The following is a 27,323-nucleotide window of genomic DNA, read 5'->3' as shown; positions in this document are numbered from 1 at the left end:
CCTTTTATCATGGCTTGTGAAGGAAGCCCCGGTGTTCTCTGCTTTGCTTTTGAAGTGCTTCCTTCCCCAGAGATTACCTGTTTCCAAACAGTACTGTGACCAACATGAGTTATTAGGTTGTCAGGACCTGCTTTGTTATTATATTTGCTCTTTATTTTATTTATTTATTTATTTAGACAGGATCTTGCTCTGTTGCCCAGGCTGGAGTGCAGTGACATAATCTCAGCTCGCTGCAGCCTCGACCTCCCAGGCTCAAGCAATCCTCCCACTTCAGCCTCCAGAGTATCTGGGACTACAGGCACCTGCCACCATGACCAGATAATTTTTTGTAGAGATGGGGTTTCTCCATGTTGGCCAGGCTGGTTTCAAACTCCTGGGTGCAGGCAATCCACCCGCCTTGGCCAACCAAAGTGCTGGGATTACAGGTGTGCGCCATTGTGCTTGGCGATATTTGCTGCTTAGGATAGAATCGCCCAGAAACAGTGCTTCTACCCGGAAGGATCTTAACACTGGATGGGAAATTTTAAGCAATCAGAGAAATCCTTGAAGTTGAGGCCTTGGCTTTCTGTGGGGGCTGACACTGCTGTCTGCAAGCCTCCAACCCCAACCTCCACCTACCCCATTCCCCCACCCCTTCTGATCCCAGTCAAAGATTGGGTCAGACAGGCAGCTCCTCTGACTGGCAACCAAGCATCAACCTTCTCAGTAGTGCAGAGGAATTATCAGGACACAGCTAACCAAGATCAGTTCTGAGCCCAGGTCATCACGCTTGACAAACTCTAAATGAAGTATATTTGTCTCTAGAAGGGGTCCAAGACTGGAAACTGAGTCACGCAGCTTAACTTCAAAGTTTTCTTCCTTTAATGAGTAGTCAATCATATCTATAAAATATCGATTCCCTAATGGTTTGTGTTTTCTTAGTGTTTTAACACTTGCCATTCTGTCTCAACAGACACAGGTAGCTGAGGAGGAGGGTGCGGGTGTCTCACCGCCTCTTGCTTTCCCCAGGCTTTGTGGAGCTCAGCCTGTTCGACCAAGTGCGGCTCTTGGAGAGCTGTTGGATGGAGGTGTTAATGGTGGGGCTGATGTGGCGCTCAATTGACCACCCCGGCAAGCTCATCTTTGCTCCAGATCTTGTTTTGGACAGGTGAGAAAAAATGCATTGTGTTTCTTCTCCCACTTGTTTGAGTAAGGTACTTAGTGGGAACAAAGTCCTGGGTGCTGCAATTAAAATCTCACACTTGCAGGGCAATTAGAGGATGATAGTATCATTAGCTCCTTCACTGGGTCAAGAACCAGAGGAGGAGAGAGTTGGGTCCAGGGATTCAGGGTCCTGTGACTCATTTTTAATCTGTGGTGCAGCAGCATTTACAGGCCAGCGCTTTAATAGGGGAGTGTATCCTGTAGGTATGTGGCCACTACATGTATAAGTCGACAGACTTTTCTGCATTAAAAATTCCATTTTCAGGTTATAATCTTAAGTTGTCCTGTTGTTTTTTGTACCTATAGTGACCAATTACATCTGGAGCTTTCTGGACAGGTGATAAAATTCTTACAAATCTGCCAAGTTTATTTTCTTATGCTTTAACTCATTCTTTTTTTTTTTTTTCCTGAGACGGAGTCTCACTGTCACTCAGGCTGGAGTGCAGAGGCTCAATCTTGGCTCACTGCAACCTCCACTTCTTGGATTCAAGTGATTCTCCTGCCTCAGCCCCTCGAGTAGTTGGGATCACAGGTGCCCACCACCACGCCAGGCTAATTTTTCTATTTTTACTAGAGAAGTGGTTTCACCATGTTGGCCAGGCTGATCTTGAACTCCTGACCTCAGGCGATCCACCCACCTCGGCCTCCCAAAGCTCTGGGATTACAGCCCCCACTGTGCCCAGTCTGCTTTAACTCATTCTAATGCATGTACTATATAGCATTTTTGGCAATAGTGGTGGAAGGAAGGGTTACTAAAACTACATGAAACTTAACAGAAAATGGGACATGATGCTATCTATATCTTGGTTGCATTTGATTTTCTTTTAAAGATGACAGAAAAGGAACCAGTTTTTAATTGACTTAGGTGAACTGTTTATGGAGGGAAAGCTGGACTATATAAAAACACTCAAGCTTTTTAGCAGGAAAGTAGAATACCCTCTTGGTGTGAATTTGAGCAGTTTGAAATCTGCATGGAAATTGATTTCCACGCCCCTTTTGTGGAAAAAATGCTAGTGTTGAATGTTCAGCCACATCTGACTCTGCACAGTGTGGGAGGATGCCTAGTGTCTACCCTAACTCTTGCATTATAATCCTGTTACCACTTTAAGATCATCCAAAGACCCTGTGTTACACAGATGAAGAGTGATGCCCCAAGGTATCAGTCCCCATTCTGCCTTTTGTCATGGTTGACAATGTTATTAAAAGAGCACTGTTCTGCATAATGAAGTTGTTTTGACAGAGAACAGATCCTTTGGGAAGAGCTGGAGGATGGATTGACTTGAACGAGAGCCCAGGTGGTAAACCATGGAGGGAGGCTCTGGAAAAGCAGAGAAGTGCAGGGCACAAGACGCTTCAGTAACAAACAAAATAGCTAACCTATTGGCTTGTATGTGCTTAGCAGCACCTTATGCATTTAACTTATGTCAACACATTTAATCTTCACAATCCTCCTGCACTCTTTAAGGGAGTAGGACCCATTATTATCTCTATCATTCAGATATTTGGAAATGGGAGATTAAGAAACCTGCTGACAGGTAGGATAGTAGGTGGTGGAGCTGGACTTAGGGGGTTGCCAAATGGCAAACTGTCTACTTTATTCTGCCTGTTGTCCTGGGTGACAATGTAGACAAAGAGCACATTCTTCAGTACAGAGATGTTTTGGTAGAGAACAGCCCTGTTCTACTGATAACACACTGCAGAAACCCACTCTCCCCACTGTCATCTCGGGGTACCATGTTGCAAGGCAGGCTGAAAAGCCAAGCACCTAGCCAAGCCATTGTATTCTGCTTGGGTTTTAACTGAGGCCAAATATACATATGTATAAATACACACATATAATTCTCCTAGAGGTTAGTCCTAGGGAGACGTTCCATCCCTTGACAAATCAAATAATTTGCAGACTTTTGGATTAAATTATTTTATCTCTTGTCTTGATTTCTAAATTGATGCCAAATTTAGTGTTTATTTTTGGTGACTGATTCATTCCTGGTTTTTAGGACAATTAACTCTCTACTCTCTCATTTCTCTGTATGGGTTCTTTAATTCCTGTAATTGTGTGTATATATTACTATAAGTGGACACAAATCCTGGAAAAATATTAGGCCTACCTTTTAGTTAATAGAAGAAAAGTTATTTTTTTAACAAATTATTTATGATAGACTCACACTGCCTTTATAACTTATATGAAAGTATTATGTTTTACAACATAAATCTAGTATGTTTGAGTATAGAAGAGGAATTCTTGGGAATTGTAAATGCATTCACATTGAGCAGACTTTTTTTTTTTGAATGATTACTGGTGTTTATTTTTTGTTGCAATTTCTAGTAGTTTTTGTTTGTTTGTTTTTTGTTTTTGAGATGGAGTCTCACTCTGTCACCCAGGCTGGAATGCGATGGCGCAATCTCAGCTCACTGCAACCTCCGCCTCCCAGGCTCAAGCGATTCTTGTGCCTCAGCCTCCCAAGTAGCTGGGATTACAGGCATGTGCCACTACACCTGGCCAATTTTTGTATTATTATTATTATTATTATTATTTTTAGTAGAGACGGGGTTTTACCATGTTGGCCAGGCTGGTCTTGAGGTCCTGACTTCAAGTGATCCCCCAACCTCAGCCTCCCAAGGTGTTGGGATTACAGGCGTGAGCCACCATCCCAGCCTACAATCTCTAGCATTTTTAACCCATTAACTTTGTGAAGTCAGGAACTTGAAGTCTAAGATAGTTCAGTTATGTAGTCATCTCTTATACAGATGAATATACTTTTATGTAATAGGTGTATTTGTAGAGGAGTTGCTCATTCAAAAAGTCAGGAGTCATGCTCCATAAAGGAGTTCTATTACAACTCTTTTTTGCAAAATGAAGACATAATCTTCACACCATTTGAAAATAACTGTCTTCTGCTGGATTGTCCTACCAGAGTTTCTTCAAGTGGTAATATGGCTGTATAAACAGTGAATACAACTAACAGCCCATTTGTGGATACTGAAACTATAATTTCTGTTTCCCTTTATTCTTGTTGAGGTTTCTGCAACAAGAAAACTTGTATCTACTGAGGATGAGAGGAAAATCTAGTTACTTCAGCTTATTTCTAAGCATTTAGTTCTTCTTTTACTAACCACTGAATTCATAAAAATCACATATGGAAAGGCATTTTTGTGTCCTTAGTATCAACAGGCAACTGACTAATGTTAAATTATTAGTCAGAGGAAGTTTGTATCTGGGCTTGGATCCCATTGTGGACATTTGCAGAGAGGTTCATGGAATTATATATGTATAAATGTCTGGAGTTTACATTCACATCAGTTATTTGTATGCTAAATTCCTTCAAGGTAGCCACTGAATTTTCAATTCCGAATTTTAATTTACCCTTTGTACATAAGTGATTTCACTTCAGTTATTAAGTCCTTTTTATGTTCTAAGCCTTAAGCACTCCCTGCCATTGCCATATACACAGAGGTAAACCACGGTCTGTACCCAGGTGTGTGCTGCCAGCAGGTATATATATATAGGTACAAAATAGTGTACCCCAAAGGGAGGCCCACTCATTCAACATTTTGTTGTTGTATTAAACAATACTCTTCTTTAGGCCAGGCACGGTGGCTTACACCTGTAATTCCAGCACTTTGGGAGACCGAGATGGGTAGATCACCTTAGGTCAGGAGTTCGAGACAAGCCTGACAACATGATGAAACCCCGTCTCTACTAAAAATACAAAAGTTAGCTGGGTGTGGTAGCAGGCGCCTGTAATCCCAGCTACTTGGGAAGCTGAGGCAGGAGAATTGCTTGAACCCAGGAAGTGGAGGTTGCAGTGAGCAGAGATGACTTCATTGCACTCCACCTGGGGTGACAGAGCAAGACTCCATCTCAAAAAAAATAAAAAACAATATTCTTATTTTATAAAGAGTGAGTATTGGCCAGGCTCGGTAGCTCATGCCTGTAGTCCCGGCACCTTGGGAGGCTGAGGCGAGTGGATCACTTGAGGTCAGGAGTTCAAGACCAGCCTGGCCAACATGGTGAAACCCCTTCTCTACTAAAAATGCAAAAATTAGCCAGGCATAGTGGTGCGTGCCTATAATCCCAGCTACATGGGAGGCTGAGGCAGGAGAATCACTTGAACCCAGGAGGCGGAGGTTGCAGTGAGCAGAGATCATGCCGCTGCACTCCAGTCTGGGCATCGGAGTGAGACCCTGTCTCAAAAAAAAAAAAAAAGTTATTATCAAGTAATAAAATTGGTATGGTTTGGCTCTGTGTCCCCAGCAAATCTCATCTGAAATTGTCAAGGGAGGGACCTGGTGGGAGTGATCGGATCATGGAGACGGTTTCCCCCATGCTGTTCTCATGATAGTGAGTGAGTTCTCATGGGAGCTGATGCTTTAAAAGTGTTTGGCAGCTCCCCCGTCTCATTCAATCGCTCGCTCTTCTGCCTCCATGTAAGATGTGCCTTGGTTTCCCTTTGCTCTCTGCCACGATGGTAAGTTTCCTGAGGCCTCCCTAGCCATGCAGAACTGTGAGTCAGTTAAACCTTTTTTCTTCATAGATTACCCAGTCTCAGGTAATGCTTTATAGCAATGCGAAAATGGACTAATACAAAGATATTCCATGTTATTACTGATTTTATTTAGTAGTTGATGGACAGATAGTGTGCAAAAATAAATTTCCTGAGGTCAGTTTGATTGATACATTGTTTCAATATTTTAACGTTGAAATCGTATGTCCTGTTTTTGTTTCTGTTTTTGTTAATTTAGAGACAGGGTCTTGCTCTGTGGCCCAGGCTGGAATACAGCAGTGCCATCATAGCTCACTGCAACCTCGGGCTTCTGGCCTCAAGTGATCTTTTGCCTTAGCCCCCTGAGTAGCTGGGACTATAGGTATATGCTACCATGCCTGGTTTATTATTATTATTTTGTAGAGACAAGGTCTCGCTATGTTGCCCAGGCGGGTCTGGAACTCTTGGCCTCAAGTGATCCTCCCACTTTGACCTCCCCAAAGCACGGGGATTACAGACATGAGCAGCCAGCCTGTCTTTAATTCAACTCTTTTAACCCTGTCCTAATTTCTTACTCATAATTCAGTTTCAATCTAAAATTATAAAATAAATAAAATAGATGTCACTAATTTACTTTAGAGTCTTTCCTAACTTTGTTCTGTATAACTCATCTGAAAGAACTTTATTGGGCTGTCATTTATGATGTCTTATACTTTATTGCCCCTTCATTTCTCATTTATTTTGTAGAAATGTATTTGGTTTCTGCAGACTGTGAAGTGAATAAAAATATTCTAACTTTGCCACCCCTTGAATGAAATGGTTGACTGTCACGCCTGCTTAAAAAGAAAGCAATCAGACCTAGTTCTTTAGACTTTGTTTAGAAATTAACTTTTTCCATGAGGTATATATGGTCTGATTACTGTGAGTGACAGCCTTTATCAGGGTTTAAAATACCTCAGTATGCAAACCCTCCCCCCATTTTTGAAACAAAAATTTGTAGTGAAAATGGCATATATTTTAATGAGGAAATGATACCAATTTCAATATTTAAGAACTAAGGCACAGGTACTTCTGGAAAATAGGATTGATTTCAGGTTGGTCCCCTTACCATACCACTTGGGGAGGGGTGTGTGTGAGTGTGTGTGTGTGTATGTATGTATGTGTTGTGCATGTGTGTATAATCCCACATCAGCACAGAAGAATAAAGAGATAATCAGACTATCAATGCAGGAGTTTTTTTTCCCCCCACAGAGATCTTTTCAAACTGCTTTCCTTAGTATCAAATGTCCCCAAGTCCAACAGTTACAATTTCCCATAATGAATTGTCCACAGGCAGGGTGATTCAGTGATGTGGCATGAAGGGATTCAGTGCCCAGGTGTTTTGTGTGTTATCTCTTTGCAGGGCTTGTGTTGTCCTTACTGGATGCCTGCATCAGGTTGCCTGGGAGAGCCTGGAGCTGGGGAGGTGGAAAGATGAGGCTTCCTGTAGATCTGGCACTCTTTGCCCAGTGCTCTGGATTCTCTAAGATGGCCTTTTCCTAGGAGTGACTTCCAGGGGGCACTGGTGTTTTGTCACTTAACCTGTGTACTTACAGAAAATTGCAGGTGTTTACAGAATTTACAATTTAGTAAATTTAGTAACTTAGTAATGCTCATATGCCAAAGTGAGCAATTTGCACGCTTGTAGCTCTGTGTGAGTGAGTCTGGGTGGGAGAGTATGAATGCTTCGGAATGCAGGATCCCGGTGAGTGCCATGTACACAGCAGCTAATGGGAAAGACTTACACAGGATTGGTGTATCCAGTGGTGTCAGAGACTCTTCCCTGAAATACTGCCATCACTGGAAATGCCCTGAGTTCGGGGAAGGAGGAGGTGAGCAGCCAGCTCTTTGAAGACCTCAAGGCCCCTTCAGGGGCTGCTAGAGACTGAAAATGGAACTCACATAAACCCATTGCCCTTCCTGTGTGCTGCCGGCTTTCAGGAACAAACAGTGGTTTTATGACAAAATCATCTAACTGCTTGTCAAGGACTTCCAATAACCCTGTGACTGATAATAATAGAGTGTTTTGGGGGAGCAGTGAGGTGGAATAATGTGTGTCTGGCTGGAGTGAATAGAAGCTGGTATTTTCCAGATAAAGTTCAAATTATTTATTTTCAAAATATATTTAAACATTTATTTCTATAAGGAGTGCTCCAAAGAATTTTGATTAGATGGCTCAAGGTTTAAAGATAATCCTTGCGTGAAGATAATCCTTGGCAAGTCAAAAATTTTCCCCACCTCTGTGTATACCTTCTTTTCCTGATTCTAATCCATCTTCTCTAATTGTGATTTCTTTGTCATATTCAGCTCTTTCAAATTACAGGTAAACGTCTTAGTTGCTACACCAGTTTCTAAATGACCACCAGGAAGTGAGAGTTAAGCCTTAGATATGGAGTTTTATTCTTGGGACACTTGCTTCTATGACACACAGTCTTCCTCATTAATACTTCCCGATGGGAATGTGGAATGTCTCGTTTTAAAAAATGTGTCATATCTGGGGTTGGTTGACTGACATGGTTTTGACTGAAAGCAATCAATAGGAGTGGTATTGCTGTAAGAAAACATTTGGTGAAAATATAGCAGGAAAATATTCCAATGCACATTGTTGCCTAAATAATATTTATTCATATATTTACTTTTGGGATTTATAGGAAATGGCCTGTCTTCTTTATATGAAGATAATTCTAGTAATTTCATATTGCTGGGTGTGGTCTCATTAACACCCTGTTGTAGTTAAAATTGTATTATCAGATGAACATGTTACAAGATGAAACTTGAGATTAAAAAGAAAACACTCCTTACTGTTTTTTTGATGGTTTCCTGAAGCTATGTTCCTTAAATTTCCAAACGAACTTTTGTAGGGATGAGGGGAAATGCGTAGAAGGAATTCTGGAAATCTTTGACATGCTCCTGGCAACTACTTCAAGGTTTCGAGAGTTAAAACTCCAACACAAAGAGTATCTCTGTGTCAAGGCCATGATCCTGCTCAATTCCAGTAAGTAACCACACAGCTGGGCCATGTTTTATCGGGGAGAGATGCTGTTTCTACAACTAGTGTGACAGTAAGAAGAATGTTGAACTTCTATTTTATTTGAAAAGGGTAAAATGGTTTCCTTTTGGACTTTGTTTTTATTTTGATAGCGATTTAAACTGTAGATAACTTTTGGTAACTTGGACATAAATTACTCATTAAGTGAATGACTGGCAATCAGTTTAAAAGTAGCTCAAGCCACTTGCTGGAAAAGAAAAAGAAAAGAACTTTAAATTGTTTATCTTTTAACCTTTTTTCATTGCTTACACAGACACTTTACATGGTTGGCATGCATTTATACTTACGTTTGGGGTCCTACTTTTTTAGATTCATTCATTCAGTAAAGATATGGTCCTACCCTCAAATAGCTCATAGTGTAGGCAGGGAGGGAGAGAAAACAAATCATTAAAAATAATGATTTCTGTGCTATGATAAAGTCTACACAAAGTACTACTGGAAAATAGGAGAAATGCTGGAGTTGTTGCTGAAGGGAATGATGTTTGAACAAATCTTCAGGAAAGAGCAGAGGGAAGTAGGCATGACTGTAAAATGCAGTGCTGAAGATTAGAAACTGCTGCTCGGGCTTTGGGCAGCTTAGAAGAGGTTCAGGCAGGGGAGTGTCATGCACAGATATGCAATATAGAAAGGTCACTCTGGTTTCCATGTGGAGGACTAGAAAGGGCAGAGACTGAAGCTGGGGGCCCATTAGAGGCAATGAGAGCCTGAACTGACATTGTGGCGTGAGGTCAGGGAGCAAGGGACTTGACTTGAGGGAAAAGTGGGAGGTAGAGGAGGGAAATAAGGTGTCTAGGATATGCAGATGGTTTAGTTTTGTTGGCTTTTTCTTATATAAATAATATCTGGTTATTGTAAATAAACATTCAAATGAGAAAAACATACAAGGAAGAAAATAAAATCAGGAATACCTGCCCTTAAAATAACACTATAACTTTCGTGACCCTTCCTTCCTTCCCTTCCTTTTTTCTTTTCTTTTTTTGAGACAGGGTCTTGCTCTGCTGCCCAGGCTGGAGGGCAGTGGCATGATCATAGCTCACTGTAACCTAGAACTGAGCTCAAGTGATCCTCCCACCTCAGCCTCACAAGTAGCTTGGACTACAGGTGCATACCACCAGACCTGGTTAATTGAAACAATTTTTTTTTGTAGAGACGGAATCTTGCTGTGTTGCCAGAGGTGGCCTTGAACTCCTGGCCTCAAGCAGTCTTCCCACCTCAGCCTCCCAAAGTTCTGGAATTTATAAGCATGAGCCACTGTGCGCAGTCTGTATCTTGTTTTTTCACTTTTCTTTTTGAGACAGAATGTCACTCTGTTGCCCCTGCTGGAATGCAGTGGCACGATCTTGGCTTACTGCAGTTCTGACCTCCTGGGCTCAAGTGATTCTCCCACCTCAGCCACCTGAGTAGCTGGGACCACAAGCACCTGCCACCACACCCGACTAATTTTTGTATTTTTTGTAGAGGTGAGGTCTCCCTATGTTGGCCAAGCTGGTCTCGAACTCCTGGATTTTTTTTTTTTTTTTTTTAACTTTTCAAAATGCTGTGAAACCATTCTGGGTCAACTAGGAGAGATCTAACACAATCTTTGAAATGAGGGCATTATACTAAATTGTTCAACCATTTCTCTGTTATTGAATATCCAGATCCTCTTCCTTTTTAACATTAGGAAGCATAAACATTACTGCAATAGAGATGTGTTATTTTGTATGATTTTCTAAGTTTCTGGATGGTTGTCACACTGGTCAGTTCACGATCTACCTGGCGTCCAAGCCAGCTGCTCTAGCAGATATTGATGGCTTTGCTTAGCCATTTACTCTTGTTTGGCCTCTAGGTTATTGATTTTTTTTTTTTCTTCCTCAAACACTGTGTATATCCAGGTTTTAATGTTCACCTGAAGACTTACAGATATCTCTATTTGGACAACATATGGGGCTTTCTTTATTCAATCTTAGAGTTCGATGCTTGAAACAACAGGGAGGTATCAGATTATATTATACTATGGTCTTTTAAATCAGCCAAAGTAGTGGTTCCTGAAGCCAAGATTCAATGCAGAATTCACTGTGGTCACATGTTTCCAGCTCCTCTTGATCTGGGGCCAGCTGACCTTCATACATGTCTTCTCTCACAGACTCTTGGATATTGGCACTGGTTTTTTTTTTTTTTTTTTTTTTTTTTTTTTTTTTTTTTTGAGACAGGGTCTCACTCTGTTGCCCAGGCTAGAGTGTTAAGGATAGTTACTTTTGCAAAATATAACAAAAATGAATTATGAGAAAAAATAAAAGTGAAAAATAGAAGTCCTAGTTTATAATATTATTAGTTATATTCAACTGATTTAAAATTTCTCTGTTGATTGCTATAAAAGTTTTTAAATGCTCACACTCAATTTCTACCCATCTCTGTAAATGGGCAACAGACCATACATTAGCTCTGGAGAGAGCACAGGATCCTGTCGAGGAGTTGCTTGGATCTGGGGTGGAGGGTGGGGTTAGCCCCTGAAGAACTGGGTGAGGGAGAATGAAGAAGGAATCTGAAGACCATGTGAAGGTATAGAGACCTGGAGGACAACCTTTGAGCATTTCCTAGTTGAATCTCAATCTGGCCTTACCTGCCTAACAGGTCATTTCCCCGGCACCCAACACACCCTTCCCTGTTTATAGTTACCATTCACCTTTTACAGAATAGCATGAGGGCCCAGCTTACACTGATGATTATGTTGATGTGCATATAAGGAAAGTCCAGCCAGGTTTTTTTGTTTTTGTTTTTGTTTTTGTTTTTTTTGACAGAGTCTTCCTGTGTTGGCCAGGCTAGGGTGGAGTGCAGTGGTGCAATCTTGGCTCACTGAAACCTCCGCCTCCCAGGTTCAAGCAATTCTCCTGCCTCAGTGTCCCAAGTAGCTGGGATTACAGGTGCACACCACCACTCCTGGCTAATTTTTGTATTTTTAGTAGAGATGATATATTAGTCTGTTCTCACACTACTATGAAGAAATACCTGAGACTGGGTAATTTATAAAGGAAAGAGGTTTAACTGACTCACAGTTCAGTTTGGCTGGGGAGGCCTCAGGAGACTTACAATCATGGTGGAAAGTGAAGAGGAAGCAAGATACCTTCTTCACAAGGTGCCAGGAAGGAGAAGTCCCAAGCAAAGGCAGAAGAGACCCTTATGTAACCATCAGATCTTGTGGGAGCTCACTCACTGTCATGAGAACAGCATGGGAGAAACTGCCTCCACGATTTAATTACCTCCACCTGGTCTCTCCCTTGACACATGGAGATTATGGAGATTACAATTCAAGATGAGATTTGGGTGGGGACACAAAGCCTAACCATGTCAGACAGGGTTTCACCATGTTGTCCCAGGCTGGTCTTGAACTCCTGGCCTCGAGTGATCCACCCACCTTGGCCTCCCAAAATACTGGGATTATAGGTGTGAGCTACCACATCCAGCCCACCAGCCAGGATATTTGAAATTGATCATGGAATAAAATCAACTCTTTCCGACCTTTTCTAAACGACCTACCAACATTACCTCACATACGTGCTACCATTTCTGTCAAAGGGAGGATCTGCTTGAAGAGTACCTTCCCATCTTGGCAATGGAGGATCATCAAATGCCAGATGATGGGGTTTCTCTCACTTTCAGAAATAATTTAGAACTCTTTTCTGTGCAGGAAAGTGCTTCTCAGAAAGCAGTGTTTGCTTGTTGTTACAACACTTTGCAGTATAAAGCCTTCTGTTTGGCAAGGCTCCTTATAGGCATTTTAGCCTCCCAGACATCATATTGTGTTGTTGTCAAAGCTAGACGCAGCATCTGTGCAAATGGGAAAGATGAAGGCTACAGCATTCCCCTGCAGTATGACAGAGCTGCCACATTGAGAGAATTACAGAAGGCGAGGGAGACATGTGATGTAATTACCACTTGTGGCGGTAAATGAGTAAAATTTGTTTACCGTAAATCCAAGTTTAAGAAATCTTTTCTTTTTTTTTTTTTGAGACATAGTCTTGCTGTGTTGCCCGGGCTAGAGTGCAATGGTGTGATCTCGGCTCACTGCAACCTCCGCCTCCTGGGTTCAAAGGATTCTCCTGCCTTAGCCTCCTGAGTAGCTGGGATTACAGGCACCCACCACCACGCCTGGATAATTTTTGTATTTTTAGTAGAGATGGGGTTTCACCATGTTGGCCAGGCTGGTCTTGAACTCCTGACCTCGTGATCCACTTGCCTCGGCCTCCCAAAATACTGGGCCTGCGCCTGGCCAGAAATCTTCTTTTAAGGAACTTCCTTTCTTTCTTGGTAGTCATAACAATTGTCAAAACAAATTGATCCTGTTCAGCATTGCTATGGAGAAAATGGGACAATTTTCACTGCTAGGATAAGTGAGTCTTTTCTATGCTAGGTTTTAAGGGTTTGTAAGTACAGGCTTTTTTGTTCTGGATGGTATTTAAATTTAAACGAAAAATAGGGATGTAATCTGCCTCCCTGCCTTAAAATTTAAAACCCTGACAGAATATATAAAACAGATATTGGACATTGGACAGCAGTGTTCCCCAGGAGGAGGGACACAAACGAGGAGAGTCCTTTGTCCAGTTTACTGCCTGGAGCCAGTTTCCAGGTTGCAAAGCAGGGATGGGTGTATTAGGTTTCTCCAGAGAAACAGAACCAATAGGCTGGATAGGTAAGTAGGTAGATAAATGAGAGGGGATTTATCATGAAAATTGACTTGAATGATTATGAAGGCTGAGAAGTCTCGTGATATGCATCTGCATGCTAGTTAGCCAGGGAAGCCAGTAGCATAGCTCAGTGTAAATGGAAAGACCTGAGAACTAGGGAGCTGATGGTGTAACCCTCAGTTTGAGATTGAAGGCCTGAGAAACCAGGAGGCCACTGGTGTGAGTCTCAGAATCTGGCAGCCGGAGAACCTGGAGCTCTGATGTCCAAGGGCAGGAGAAAATGGGTGTTCCAGCTCCGAGAGGGAGAATTTTCCTTTCCTCTGCCATTTCGTTCTATCTGGGCCCTCAGCCAATTGGATGATGCCTGCCAACATTGGTTAAGGGCAGATCTTCCTTACTTAGTCCACTGTTTTTGTTTTTTGTTTTGTTTTTTTGAGATGAAGTCTTGCTTTGTTACTCAGGCTGGAGTGCAGTGGTGCCATCTTGGCTCACTGCAACCTCTGCCTCCTGGGTTTAAGTGATTCTCCTGCCTCAGCCTCCAGAGTAGCTGAGATTATAGGCATGCACTATCATGCCTAGCTAATTTTTTGTATTTTTAGTAGAGATGGGGTTTCACCATGTTGGACAGGCTGACCTCAAGTGATCCACTCACCTCGGCCTCCCAAAGTGCAGGGATTACAGGTGTGAGCCACTGTGCCTGGCTTTAGTCCACTGATTCTAATGCTAGTCTCTTCCTGGAACACTCTCAGACATACCCAGAGATAATGCTTTATCTGCTATCTGGGTATCCCTTTATCCAGCCAAGTTGACACCTAAGATTAACCATCACAAAGGGTAACCCAAATAGACACCAGTGATCTCTCTTGGTAGCAAGGCAGCTAGGACTTGGAGGGGAGAGTACTGAATGGGAAAGAGCTACACACAGAATTTTGAGATGTATGGAGAGTCCTCTTCAAGTCTTCAGCTGAGTGCTAATCTGCCCATGCTTATGAGGATATCAAGGACAGGGAAGGAATCATCAGAAAGGAGTGGGCAAAACAATCCCTAGAGTTCACACAGGGCCAGGAACAGTTCACATTCTCACCAGCCAGTACACTGGTGAAAAACCTTGCAGTACACTGGGCATTGGGCACTTCTCAGCCTTCATATAGTACTCAGAAGGGTATTGCCTCAGTAGTGGGCCTAGACTAAAGGCCATTATGATCCTACCAAGCAAAACTTAAAAACAAGCCTGGAGGATCAAACAATTGCTAAGTGATTTAACTGCATCCCAGCACAAAGCTCAAGAATAGAAACACATCCCATTTCATTGCATGTTGCTTTATTGTGCATCACAGATACTGCATGTTTTCCAAAGGTTTGTGGCAACCCTGCATTTAACAAGGCTGTTGGTACCATTTTTTCCAACAGCATATGCTCACTTTATGTCTGTCAAATTTTGATAACACTTGCAATATTTCTAACTTTTTCATTATATCTATTATGGTGATCTGTAATCAGTGATTTTTGATGTTACTACTGTAATTGTTCTGGGGTGCCACAAACTGTGCCCATATAAGATGGCAAACTTAACCTATAAATGTGTGTGTTCTGACTGCTCCACCAACTGGTGGCCCCACCACCATCTGGAATTCTGGGAGAATTCTACCATGCATTTGAGGAATGAATAATACCAAGTGGTATGGTTTGGCTCTGTGTCCCCACCCAGATCTCATCTTGTAGTGCCCATAATCCCCACATGTTGTGGGAGGGACCCGGTGGGAGATGGCTGAATCATGGGGGTGGGTCTTTACTGTTCTCATGATAGTGAATAAGTCTCACAAGATTTGATGGTTATATAACAATGGGAGTTTCCCTGCACAAGCCCTCTTCTTGTCTGCTGCCACATCAGACGTGCCTTTCACCTTCTGCCATGATTGTGAGGCTTCCCCAGCCATGTGGAACTGTAAGTCTAATAAACCTCTTTCTTTTGTATATTGCCCAGTCTTGGGTATGTCTATCAGCAGTGTGAAAATGGGCTAATACACCAAGTTTACACATACTCTTACAGAAAATTGAAGAGCATGGAATGTTTTCCAACTCATTCTGTGAGACCAGCATTACTCTGATAGAACACTCAGATTAACACATTGGAAGAAAAGACAACAGACCAATTTCCAGCATGCATGTATATGCAAAAGTTCTCTAAAATTTTTTTTTGGTAATTAGAATCCAATACTATATTAAAAGGATAGCACATCATGAACAAGCAGAATTTTCGGGAATACAAGTTTTCTTTAACATTTGAAAATCAATCAAAATTCACCATATTGACAGAATAATAATGAAAAACCATATGATTATCTTTTTTTTTTTTTTTGAGACAGAGTCCTCCCTCTGTCGCCCAGGCTGGAGTGCATTGGCGTGATCTTGGGGCTCACGGCAACTTCTGCCTCCTGGGTTCAATCAGTTCTCCTGCCTCAGCCTCCTGAGTAGCTGGGATTATAGGTGCCCGCCACCATGCCCAGCTAATTTTTGTATTTTTAGTAGAGATGAGGTTTCACCATGTTGGCCAGGCTGGTCTCAAACTCCTGACCTTAGGTGATTCACCCGCCTCGGCCTCCCAAAATGCTGGGATTACAGGTGTGAGCCACTGTGCCCAGCCATGATTATCTTAATAGATGCAGACAGCATTTGACAAAATCCAACATCCGTTCCTGCTGAAAACACTGAACAAACAAGAAATAGAAGGAAACTTCCTCAACCCATTAAAGGGCATCTATGAAAAACCTACAGTTAATATTATACTTAATCACAATCAGGAACAAGGCAAGTATGTCCACTGTCCCTAATTCTATTCAACATTTTACTGTAAGTTCTACCCAGTGCAATAAGGCAAGAAAAGAGGTAAAAGCCATCAAGATTGGAAAGGTAGAAGTGAAACTCTTTATTTAAAAAACATGATAATCTATGTAGAAAGTCCTAAGGAGTCTAAAAAAAGTGAATTTAGCAAGTTTGTAAGGTGTAAGGGCAATATATATAAATCAATTGTATTTCTGTGTGGCAGCAGTGAACAACTGGAAATTGAAATAAAAAACCAATACCATTTACAATAGCATCAAACATCATGAAATTTTGGGACTCAACTTGCAAGAGACGTGAAACCTGCACGCTAAACACTGCAAAATATAGCTGAAGGAAATTAAAGAAATCCTGAGTAAATAGAGATGTTAATGGATCATAAGATTCAGTATTGTTTTCAGTGCTCCCCCAAAATGATCTATAGATTCGAACTGATAAAAATCCCAGGAGGCTTTTTGGTAGAAATTGATAAGCTGATTCTTAAAATCATATGAAAATGCAAGGGACCTAGAATAGTCAAAACAACTTTGAAAAAGAACAAACTTGGAGGCCTTACACTACCTGATTTCAAAGATAATGTGGTATCGATGTCAAGAGAAACAAATAGATCAATGGAACAGAGAGTCCAGAAATAATCTATACAACTACATATGGTCCTCAATTTATAATGGGGTTATTTCCCAAAAAACCATCTTAAGTTGAAAATGTTGCTAGTCAAAAATATACTTAACATACTGAACATCATAGTTTAGCCTAGCCTATCTTAAATGTGTTCAGAATACTTACATTACCCTGCAGTTGGGCAAAATCATCGAATATAAAGCCTATTTTATAATAAAGTAATGAATATTTCATGTAATTTGTGGAATACTGAAAGTTATTGTACTGAAAATGAAAAAACACAATGGTTATATGGCTACTGGAAGTACAGTTTCTACTGAATGCATATCACTCTTGTACCATCATAAAGTCAAAAAATTGCAGATGAGTGTGTTCATTATCTTGGTTGTGCTGATGGTTCCACTGTGTATACGTATGTCAAAGCACATCAAATCGTACACACAAAATATGTGCAGGTTATTGCATATCAGGTATACCTCAATGAATCTGTAAACAATGTAATGAAAACAAAACAAAAATTGAGAGCAAAGTTTGTAGGCTAAATGGAAAAGAGATACCACCAGGCAGGGAACCAAATAAAGCACAGGGTGGAGGCCCTGGAGGATAAGGGTCAGAAGAGGAGAAATGGGGTAGGTCTCTTAAGTCAAAAGGCTGCGAACTTCTCTATCCCATGTTAGGATAGAAGTTTCCAAGTGCTGCATTTGTTTGCTGCCAGATGGCCTTGCCATGCTAGATAAGCACTGAGCCATCTGAAAATGGTCTCCTGCATAGTTTGGTTTCCTGTTTTCCTGTGTATGTGACGTGCTCAAGTTAGGATTATGTCACCCAATCACATCTGCAGTGGTACAGCACGCTAGCTGGCCAGGTCGGGGGTAGTCAGTAGTCATATTACAAGCTGCCCATTTCTGGGTTATGCATATCTACTAACAATGGCTATAATATGGAATGGAAATGAACTGTCATCTAACTAAATTTCAGCTCAGTTTCTGGTCTGTATATCAACGATTTCTAAATACTAAGGATGTCAAAATGATTTATATACAATGCTTTTGGTCTAGAATGGGATATACACTCAAATAGTTAATCAAAGGTCTGATCCTTCATGGGCTTAAGTGGAGAGGCACATATTTCTCTCCTGGGGAGGGAAGGGAAAGGACCACAACATTCTAACTCTCTCAGCCAGTCCTCTTCCACTATGCATATATAGGATATGTGGTACTTGGAATTCCTGTACCATACTTAGCCTTTGATATGGCTCTTGAGACTAAGAGACAACAGAAAATGTTGCATTTAACAACCTGTTACAATGCTTGTTAGAGTGTTTTTATAAACTCTAAGGTGTTATGCAAGTGTCATAGTTAATAGCCTACCCAACACCCAACAGATAGACTGGCCATCTTGCCACCCAGGGGCCTGAGGACTAGATAAACCCTCCCTTGGATAGAATTAGAGGGGGTATGGAATTTAGGAATTAGAGTGTAATTAATTACATCAATTATCCCATAGTCTTTAAAATATTTTAAATTCGAAACAAGTCTATTTAAACAGTTTTAAGATTTACGAAGGATGAAACTTTTCATTAAATGAAAGAAATAGAGGGGTTAGGCCAGGAAATCCTATTTTACATTAAGAAAGTTATTAAGAGACACTGGCTTAAACCTTGGTTCCCTCTGAGTTTATAGGGAGAGTTCCCATGAAGTGCGTGGGTGGAGAAGACAAAGACACAGAGGGATGCTGATGAGGAAAGATGGGGGGGGTCCTTTTCTGTTGACCAAGAACGCTGGGGCAAAGCACAGTTGAACAGCAGCCTGCCGGCCTCACACCATGGCAACTTTTGAGTCCCATCTTCCCTCATGTGCTGGGGGCAGGAGGTGGTGATAGAGGGTGTGGGTCACGGCCAGAGGTTCCTTTCCTCAAAGCAAACAAGCAAACGCTGCATACAGCTCCCCAAAGCCAGGACTTCTTTCCTTTGGTCAGTATTCTGGGACTTTCATTAACACATTTGATTTTTCTCATTTATTTGCCTTCAGTCAAGGAAAGCTTAGGTTTTCATCCTTTGAACAAATCAGACGTGGCAAACCTTGAAGGAGGGGTGGCTGTCCCCCACCACTGTGCTGCTCAGAATGTCATCAGGTGGGCCGGTGAGAGGAGCACACAGCTGTTCCCAGCTGATAAACGGGAGAGGAGATTGTGTCCTTGATTTTATTTCACTTTCTGTGGTATGTGTGGGGCATGGTGCCAAGATCTTGTCTTTTTTTTTTTTTTTTAAACTATACTTCTTCAGTTTCATGAAAAGTAATTTAATTTTGTTCTACAGTGAATCCTGATGTTTTTACTTTTCGGGGGTGGAGAGGGTGCTACATTTTTGTTGTTTTCTGTGTCTGACTAGGCAGGGCTTTGGATCCTGTCCTTTGCTCCACCCTGCCCGGGGCCTGCTACTTAGCAAGTACTCTGTAGAAATGCGTTTGAGGAGCAAGGGCCGGAGCACGGATGCCCGAGGTGCAGGCACGGCACTGCTGACTGGAGAACCAGGCATCAGCATGGGTATTCTTCAGCACAGTTCCTTTCCGGGAGGGTATTTCTTTTCTATGTGCTCAGTGAGAGCAGGAGTCCCCAGGATAATTTTAAATAGGTCGGTCTTTTTGTATATACACTGTTCCCCCCTTCCCCTGCCATATGTAAAATGGATTTAGTATATGCCTTTCCAAAACTGCAGTGCCTCACCTCCCCAGACCGCTGTGGCTGATGGACTCTGGGCCCCACGTAGAGCTGTGCTGCCCCTACAGCCTGCAGAAGGCCCAGGGTCTGACCTTGGCAATGACTGTGGTTTGTGAAGTAACACAATGACACATACATATTCTCTGAGGGGAACCTTGGTCGCACACAGCCCAGGGAATTTGTGTTATTGTAATTTTGGTTCTGAGGCGTTCTTTTATTATTATCATTACTATTTTTAGTAACAGCTTTATTGTGATATAATTCATCTACCATATAATTTCTCCATATTAAGTATACAGTTCAATGTTTTTAGTTTATTCACGGTAAGTGGTGCAACCATCGCCACCATCAATTTTAGAACATCAATTTTATCATCTGAAAAGAAACCCCATGCTTATTAGCCATCATTTTCCACTCCCTATCCCACCCACACCCCTAGGCAACCACTAGTCTGCTTTTCTGACTCTATGGATTTGCCTATTGTAGACATTTTATTATAAATGGAATCATACAACATGTGGTCCTTTGTGTCTCGCTTCTTTTGCTTAGCCTGATGTTTTCGAGGTTCATCTGTACCAGTACCTTGTTCCTTTTCGTAGCTGAATACTATTCCACTGTCTGGATAGAGCACATTTTGTTGAGCCATTCATTAGTTAGTGTACATTCCACTTTTAGGCTGAGTTATGCTGCTATGAACATTTGTGTATAATCTGAGGATTTGTTTTTATATTTTCAATCTTTGTCACTTTGAACTGAGACATGTACAGGCACACAATTTTGGCTCCTTTTGGAATTCCCAGACACAGTATTTCTTAATGGCAATGGAAGTCCATGGAGCACATGTCATGCAGCTGAACAGACTACAGGGTAGTTAAAAGGAAGCACTTGTTTGTGCAGCTAAGTAAGCTTGAAATAATTTTCTCTGTACTTTTGATAATTTTCTGTGTGTACCTAACACATACATTAGCATGCATATTTACCATTTCAAATATGATGGTGAGTTTGGTCAAAAAAATAAGGGTCTGGCCGGGCACAGTGGCTCACACTTGTAATCCCAGCACTTTGGGAGGCCGAGGCGGGTGGATCATGAGGTCAGGAGTTTGAGACCAGCCTGGCCAGCATGATGAAACCCCATCTCTACTAAAAATACAAAAAATTTGCCGGGCCATGGTGGCGTGCACCTGTAATCCCAGCTACTAGGGAGGCTGAGGCAGGAGAATTGCTTGAAACTGGGAGGCGAAGGTTGCAGTCAACCGAGATCCCACCACTGCACTCCAAAGCGAGACTCTGTCTCAAAAACAAACAAACATAACAAAACAAACAAAAAAAAAACGGTCTGTGCCCTCAAAGCACTCATGTCCAGTCTTGCTGAGGGCAGAAGGGTGGCTGTGGAGTGTGTGTGGGGACAAGCAGACATCCAGCATGTGGGGCAATGTGGAGCCTTTGCTGGGGATAAACAGGGCACTGTCAGAGCATCAGGGGACACCTCAGACCAGACTTAGGGTGGGATGGTAGGGAGGTTGGGGGAAGCTTCCAGAAGGAATTTCATGACCATGTTGGAATCCACAGGAGGAATGGGTATAAATGAGCAAGAGAATCAGGGTAGAGAAAGAGGAAGGAGAGTTTCCAAGCAGCAAGTTGAGCATGTTCAGAGCGTCACCTTGAGGGGAACTCAAGGCGAGGTGTGGTGGGAACTGCAGATGAGAGGAGCAGGGAGGGCCCTGGTACCCCTGATAGCTGCACCAGGTGGTTTGGACTTGATCCTATTAGCTGGGAAGCCATTAAAGGAAGCCCCATGAGCAGATCTGCATTTTGGCCACTCAGAAGGGGACACACGGGGTCAAGGGTAGGGTCTTGTTTCCTCTGAAGTGGGAGGGCAAGTCATCTCTGGGGTGACAGTGGGAGGTCTGAGGATGTGGGGGGACTCTGGAAGAACCAGTGTGGAGAACAAAGTGAGCAGGAGGGTCGGAGAAGCGGCTTCAGGGCTATTGAAAAGATGAATATTTTAAATCTGCATCATCAGACATTATGGAGGTCCCTAGGGATGTGGCAAAGCACTACACTTACATAATTGTGCTTCAGTACATCTGTTGCCTTAACTGAGTTGAAATTAGTTGAATTGAGCTGGCTTAATTGAACTGAAAATGCCAATAAAAATAGAGAACAAAAACTACCAAAACAAATTCTGTGGATGCTGGAGCACCAGCCATCTTCAGTTTCATGATAGCCAAGACTCAGCAGCTCCCTGGTTGATTTCACATATTTATTCTTGCTTTGAAATGGAAAGCCTGGAAGAGAAGCTAATTATTAAAGGGAATCAAGGAGTCAGGGGTCCGGGGCGGGGGGCGGGGAGGAGATTTACCTGAGCTGTTACTTTGCTGCCACTGGGATGCCACAGTGTCTCAGCCCTAGAGTTGGAGGGGAGTTAAACACAGGGCAGGGCAGGATGGGGGAGGCAGCCTACCCAGGGCATGGTTGTGGGGACCTAAGCAGATGTGTTCCTGCATGCATTGCTCAGTGAGGAACTGAGGCTCAGAGAGCTCCAGATGGTGGCTAGGAAGTAGGTCCATCTGACTCCAAATCAGTGGTCTTCCTGCCCCAGCCAGGTGCCACTCAAGTGAGAATGTAGAGGTGGCAGCAGGGGCCCTGCCATGGCTGTCCGAGGCGTGTGGTACACACAAGGAGGTGGCAGAGGAGGCTTCATCATATTGGCCATTCCTTTATTAAACTCCCTTTAGATGGGGAGCCCTCCATGGGGTAAAAGTAGAATTAATCTCGCCTTCTGACCATCTCTGTGTCTGTTGCTGCAGATGAGAAACACCATGGAATGGTTTCAGGAGACCAGATACACTTGCCATGGCAAGGCCACAATTATGGGTCTGGTGGGCACTTCAAGTGGCAATTTAGTCTGTCTGCATTAGGCCAGGCTTCTCTTCTAGCTCTGTGATGGGACTGGCTGTCAGGGAAGAGCCCCTGGGGAGGTAAGACCATGCTTATAAGGTCTTGCCACACATGCAGCTGTCAAAGCACCCAGATTACCTCGGAGCAGGCACACAGAACAGCTGAGCATACGACTTCCGCTCCTTTGCTCAGAGCAATGACTTGTGGCTTTTATTCTTTGTCCAGATATGTACCCTCTGGTCACAGCGACCCAGGATGCTGACAGCAGCCGGAAGCTGGCCCACTTGCTGAACGCCGTGACCGACGCTTTGGTCTGGGTGATCGCCAAGAGCGGCATCTCCTCCCAGCAGCAATCCATGCGCCTGGCTAACCTCCTGATGCTCCTGTCCCACGTCAGGCATGCGAGGTACGTGCTCTCAGGAGCTGCTCCGCTCGGGCGTGGGGTGGGATTATGGGCTCAACGGAGGGTGAAGTGATTTGGGAAAAGTGTCTGCAGGTTAAGGAAAATGATGCCTGAAAGTGAACGGGGGATTTGTCAATTCACACACCTGTAGCCAAAGATGGGTACAGAGTGGACACGGAAGGAATGTCATGTGGTATCTTACAAGATCTGCATGGCAGCCACTGGTGGTTCATCGGTTTTTCAGTTGCTGGGGTTTATAGCCTGTTTATGGACTCCTAAAAGGGACAGTTCCTCCCCTAACATGAACTGCCACTCTTCTTTATACCACCCAGGGCTGAGGCCCTGAGGTCATTTTTTGTGGAGAGGCTAAGACCCGCTCTCCTAGATGGCCCCTCGAGCTGGTGATATGGAGAAGTGCACAAATGCTTCCCTAAGAGTTGTTCTTTCGATGGCATCAGGAAATTAAGGATAAGACTTAAGAGAAGTGGTGGGCCCAGCAGATTTAGGAAAGAAGGGCTGTGGGTAGGGCGTTTCTCATCAGGAAATGTAATTGTGCGTGCTGATGAAGAGGGTGTGTAGTGGTGGCTACTGTTGGTACAATGATGCTCAGTGCTTGGTGTCACCCACGATGAGGGTAGCCTTGCCCTGGAGCTGGAGGAGGGGAGGGGAGGATAGAAGGTAATTAATTGGTCACTGAGGAGGCAAGTCTAAAGGCTACGCAGAAGGACAATATACACCTCAAGAATCTTAAGTGAGAGGAGATGAAGACCTCTGCCTTTCCCCTTTAATGATTACTCAGCATACAGCCATTTGCAGAACAGATCCTGTTTGTAGATTCCTTCAATGTAAATTTATCTGCTTGCTAAAATTTCTTTGTAACCCCAAAATCAATATTCGTGGTGTTTTTGAGGTCATGAACAGAGTGGCAAAAACTTTGAGTTGCCCTTCATGCACAGTCCCAGCTGAGACGGAACAAGCAGCTGCTCTCCTACTGTCAACAAGTGTCCTTTACTTGGTCTACTTAGTGCCATGGTTTTACATTTTTGAGCCTTTGGTGAGTGACTTCATTGTTGAAAATGGCCCCTTGGTGTGGGGCTGAAGAGCTGTCTAGTGTTCCTTGGTGTGAAAAAGCTGTGATGTGCCTTATGGAGAAAGTATGTGTTAAGCTTTGCTCAGGTGTGAGTTATAGTGCTGTTGGCCATGAGTTCAATGTTAATGAGTCAATAGTATTGATTACATAAGGCATCTTTAGAAGGAAACACACATAAAACAAGGTTTTGTATTGATCAGCTGATGAAGATGTGGCCAGAGGCTTGCAGGAACCTAACCCTGTATTTCCCCTAGGAGTGAGGAGTCAGTGTTCACAATGATTTTATAGAACATGATTACTGCAAATAATGAGAATCTATTGTCCTATGTGCCAGGCCATCATGGGTGTGTGGTGGGACACAGAGGCTGACAATGTCCTTGCCCTTGAGCCTAAATTATCAGGGGGAGCTGGATGCATGAGCCATGGATAAATGGGCTGGGGGAAGAGTGGAGTTAGGGGTGGGGTAGACTGACTCTGAGCAGGAAGCTGGGGAAGTCTTCGGTGTTCCTGTGGCTGCCTTGGAGGAGGGAATCTCAGCACCTTTTTGTCCCCATAGTAACAAGGGCATGGAACATCTGCTCAGCATGAAGTGCAAAAACGTGGTCCCAGTGTATGACCTGCTGCTGGAGATGCTGAATGCCCACGTGCTTCGCGGGTGCAAGTCCTCCATCACGGGGTCCGCGTGCAGCCCGGCAGAGGACAGTAAAAACAAAGAGGGCTCCCAGAACCCACAATCTCAGTGATGCCTGGCCCTGAGGTGAACGGGCCCACAGAGGTCACAGGCTGAAGCGTGAACTCGTGTGTCGGGAGCCTGGGCTTCATCTTTCTGCTGTGTGGTCCATCATTTGGTGATGGCAGGCTTGGTCTTGTACCGTCCTTCCCTCGCCCTCCCCAACTCCCAGGAGTCAGGGGGAGGAAGCCATAGTTTTCCTTGTTAGCGGAGGGCACATTTGAATGCAGCGTTTCCACACTGAATGGCCTCATAGGATCTCAATGTGGTATTCTTACTTTCCATCTTCCTTCCTTCCCTTTGTGAAACATCTTAAAGGTTTTGGAATGAATGGTGGAAATCTGACTTGGAAGGGCCGTGAATCAGAGGGGAGAGGAAGTGACCTGCTTACAGGAAGTGGGCTAACCCTTCTTTTGCAGTACACACTACCCTTCCCTTTGAGAGTTGACCTTTGTATGCTTTTTTCTGGACCACTTGATTGTAAGATTGAAAACCCCCGTGACATCTGCGTACTTACCTCCCAGGCCTGTGGGGACTGATCATATCATGATGCTTATTCTGTCAAAGGCCAGAGGGACTGTAGTCAAGCTGGGATGTGAGTCATGTTCTCTCCCTGACCTTGCTGCCAGCTGCACAGATTTGTCCCTCTTGATTTGCATTCACAGAGCCTGCCAATAATTTGGGGTATGTGTATATGAACATGTGATCATTTTCATGGAGAACTGTGGGAGATACAAATCTCCCTGCTCCTGGAACTGCCCTTCCTTAAACCTGTTGTCCCATTGGGCCAGGATGGGTGCTGGAGAAAGGCCATGTTTGCAGGAATGGGGTTCTCTCCTGTGGGTGTGGGTGACAGCCACAGTGTTTCCCTGGGGCACTGTGGATGCAGTTTCCATCTTGTACAACCTCATAAGTAGCAGCCACAACTGCCACATCAGCTACCCCAAGTAGTCAGGGACACTTTGGGCTGTGGATGTGCATGGCGTGCTGTTTTATGGGTGGATGAGTAGCTATGCACCCCAGCGTGTCAGTTCTGGGGCCACACTGTATAGCCTTGATGAGTACACCCCTTGAACAAGACCCAGTTTGTGAACTCTCCTTAAACAGAAATATTTAGGGATAATTATTTATAGCAAGAAAAAATTCTTTTACACTTGAGAGCGCTTTTAAAAATATTTTCTTATTGGAAAATTTATATGGTGGGCTGGGTGAAAAAGAAACAGTAAAAGTATTAGTTCTTATTTCAAGTGGAACCATAAACAGGATATGAAGAAGGGCACCTCTGAAATGTCAAAAACACAGTGAATGTGCAAAATGAGTAACAGCATACTTTGAAAGTGAGCAATTAAATAACCATGTTTCATTATTGCAGTAATGTTTTAAACAATTACCTTGTGATGTGATATTAAATATATATTTTTAAAAAATATGTTCACTTTGGCTAGCACATCCTGTATTTACTAAGTCATTAGGAAGATTACATTCAGTGTTACCAAGACTGGTTTTTGCTAGTAAGACTTTGAATAATCTGTAATTTTGATATTGGTGCAATTTTACTAAAAGTTGAGCTTGGCTGTTTCAGAAACGCTTGGACAAGTACCTAGAGAACACACTGATGTCTGCGTTCTGAGGCAGTTTGAAGTTATTCTTAGTGACTCAGTGTTACAGCCTTAGTAAGATTTAGTACAGGCAGGATAAGCTTGGTTTCATAGGAACCAGGGAACCAGTGTTAGTGTCAGCTTCTTTCCTCCTGATCAGCCTAGAATGCCCCACTCCCAATAGAGGGGTTTGGAAGCTGGAGAGTAGGAAGTAAGAGGCAAAGAAGGCAGCCTTCAACAACTCATTATGTGCCAGTGAAATTCTATTAAATGTATTTTTAAAAGAGATTACCAGGTAACAAAAACATAAAAAACCAAAACAAGGCCAGATGCGGTGGCTCACGCCTGTAATCCCAGCACTTTGGGAGGTTGAGGCGGGTGAACCACTTGAGCCCAGGAGTTTGACTCCAGACTGGGCAACATGGAGAAACCCTGTCCTACGAAAAATACAAAAATTAGCCAGGTGTGGTGGTGCAGGCCTGTAGTTCCAGCTACCTGGGAGGCTGAGGTGGGAGGATCACCCGAACCTGGGGGGATCAAGGCTGTAGTGAGCCGAGATCATACCATCGTACTCCAGCCTGGGTGACAGAGAAGACCCTGTCTCAAAAAAAAAAAAATTAACGTGTTATATATATATATATATATATATATATATTTTTTTTTTTTTTTTTTTTTTTTTTTTTTGAGAGTAGATCTTAAGACAGATGTGTTCACTTCTACTCCTGGGAGCGAACTGCCAGTGGCAATCCCTTTAGAGCCTCGAGTGGGCAGTATCAGGAGCGCCGCACAGTGAGTTTCCAGCTGAGCTATTCTCACCAAATCTCCCTCTGTTCTCACGGCACCCCTGTCAGGCCTGTCTCATAGTCACTGCCCACCACGACTGACTACAAAAGATTTGACCCTAAAATAGTCTTGAAGGGATTTTTCTAAAAAAATTAAGGTGGGAACATGAGACAAAGCTGTCAGCCTAGTAACAAATCTG

General features: G+C 43.1%; 1 protein-coding gene across 10 annotated transcripts in view; it reads left to right on the top strand.

Moving 5' to 3' along the window:
* The window catches only part of ESR2 (estrogen receptor 2), a 98,695-nt gene that overhangs the window by 37,548 nt on the left and 33,824 nt on the right, over window positions 1-27,323 (top strand). For 5 of the 10 annotated variants that reach the window (XR_013395106.1, XM_015143836.3, XM_077937646.1 and 2 more), the window contains 3 exons: window positions 1,009-1,147; window positions 8,588-8,721; window positions 22,746-22,926. Coding sequence is in view for 8 of the 10 variants with exons in the window: in XM_015143836.3 (XP_014999322.3) it covers window positions 1,009-1,147; window positions 8,588-8,721; window positions 22,746-22,926 (454 nt within the window). In the remaining 2 variants the exon portion in view is untranslated. 10 annotated transcript variants of the gene reach the window in all.

Source organism: Macaca mulatta, chromosome 7 (assembly GCF_049350105.2).
Source record: "Macaca mulatta isolate MMU2019108-1 chromosome 7, T2T-MMU8v2.0, whole genome shotgun sequence".
Classification (NCBI taxonomy): domain Eukaryota; kingdom Metazoa; phylum Chordata; class Mammalia; order Primates; family Cercopithecidae; genus Macaca; species Macaca mulatta.
Note: the sequence above shows the minus strand (reverse complement) of the source record. Positions and strands in the feature narration are given on the sequence as shown.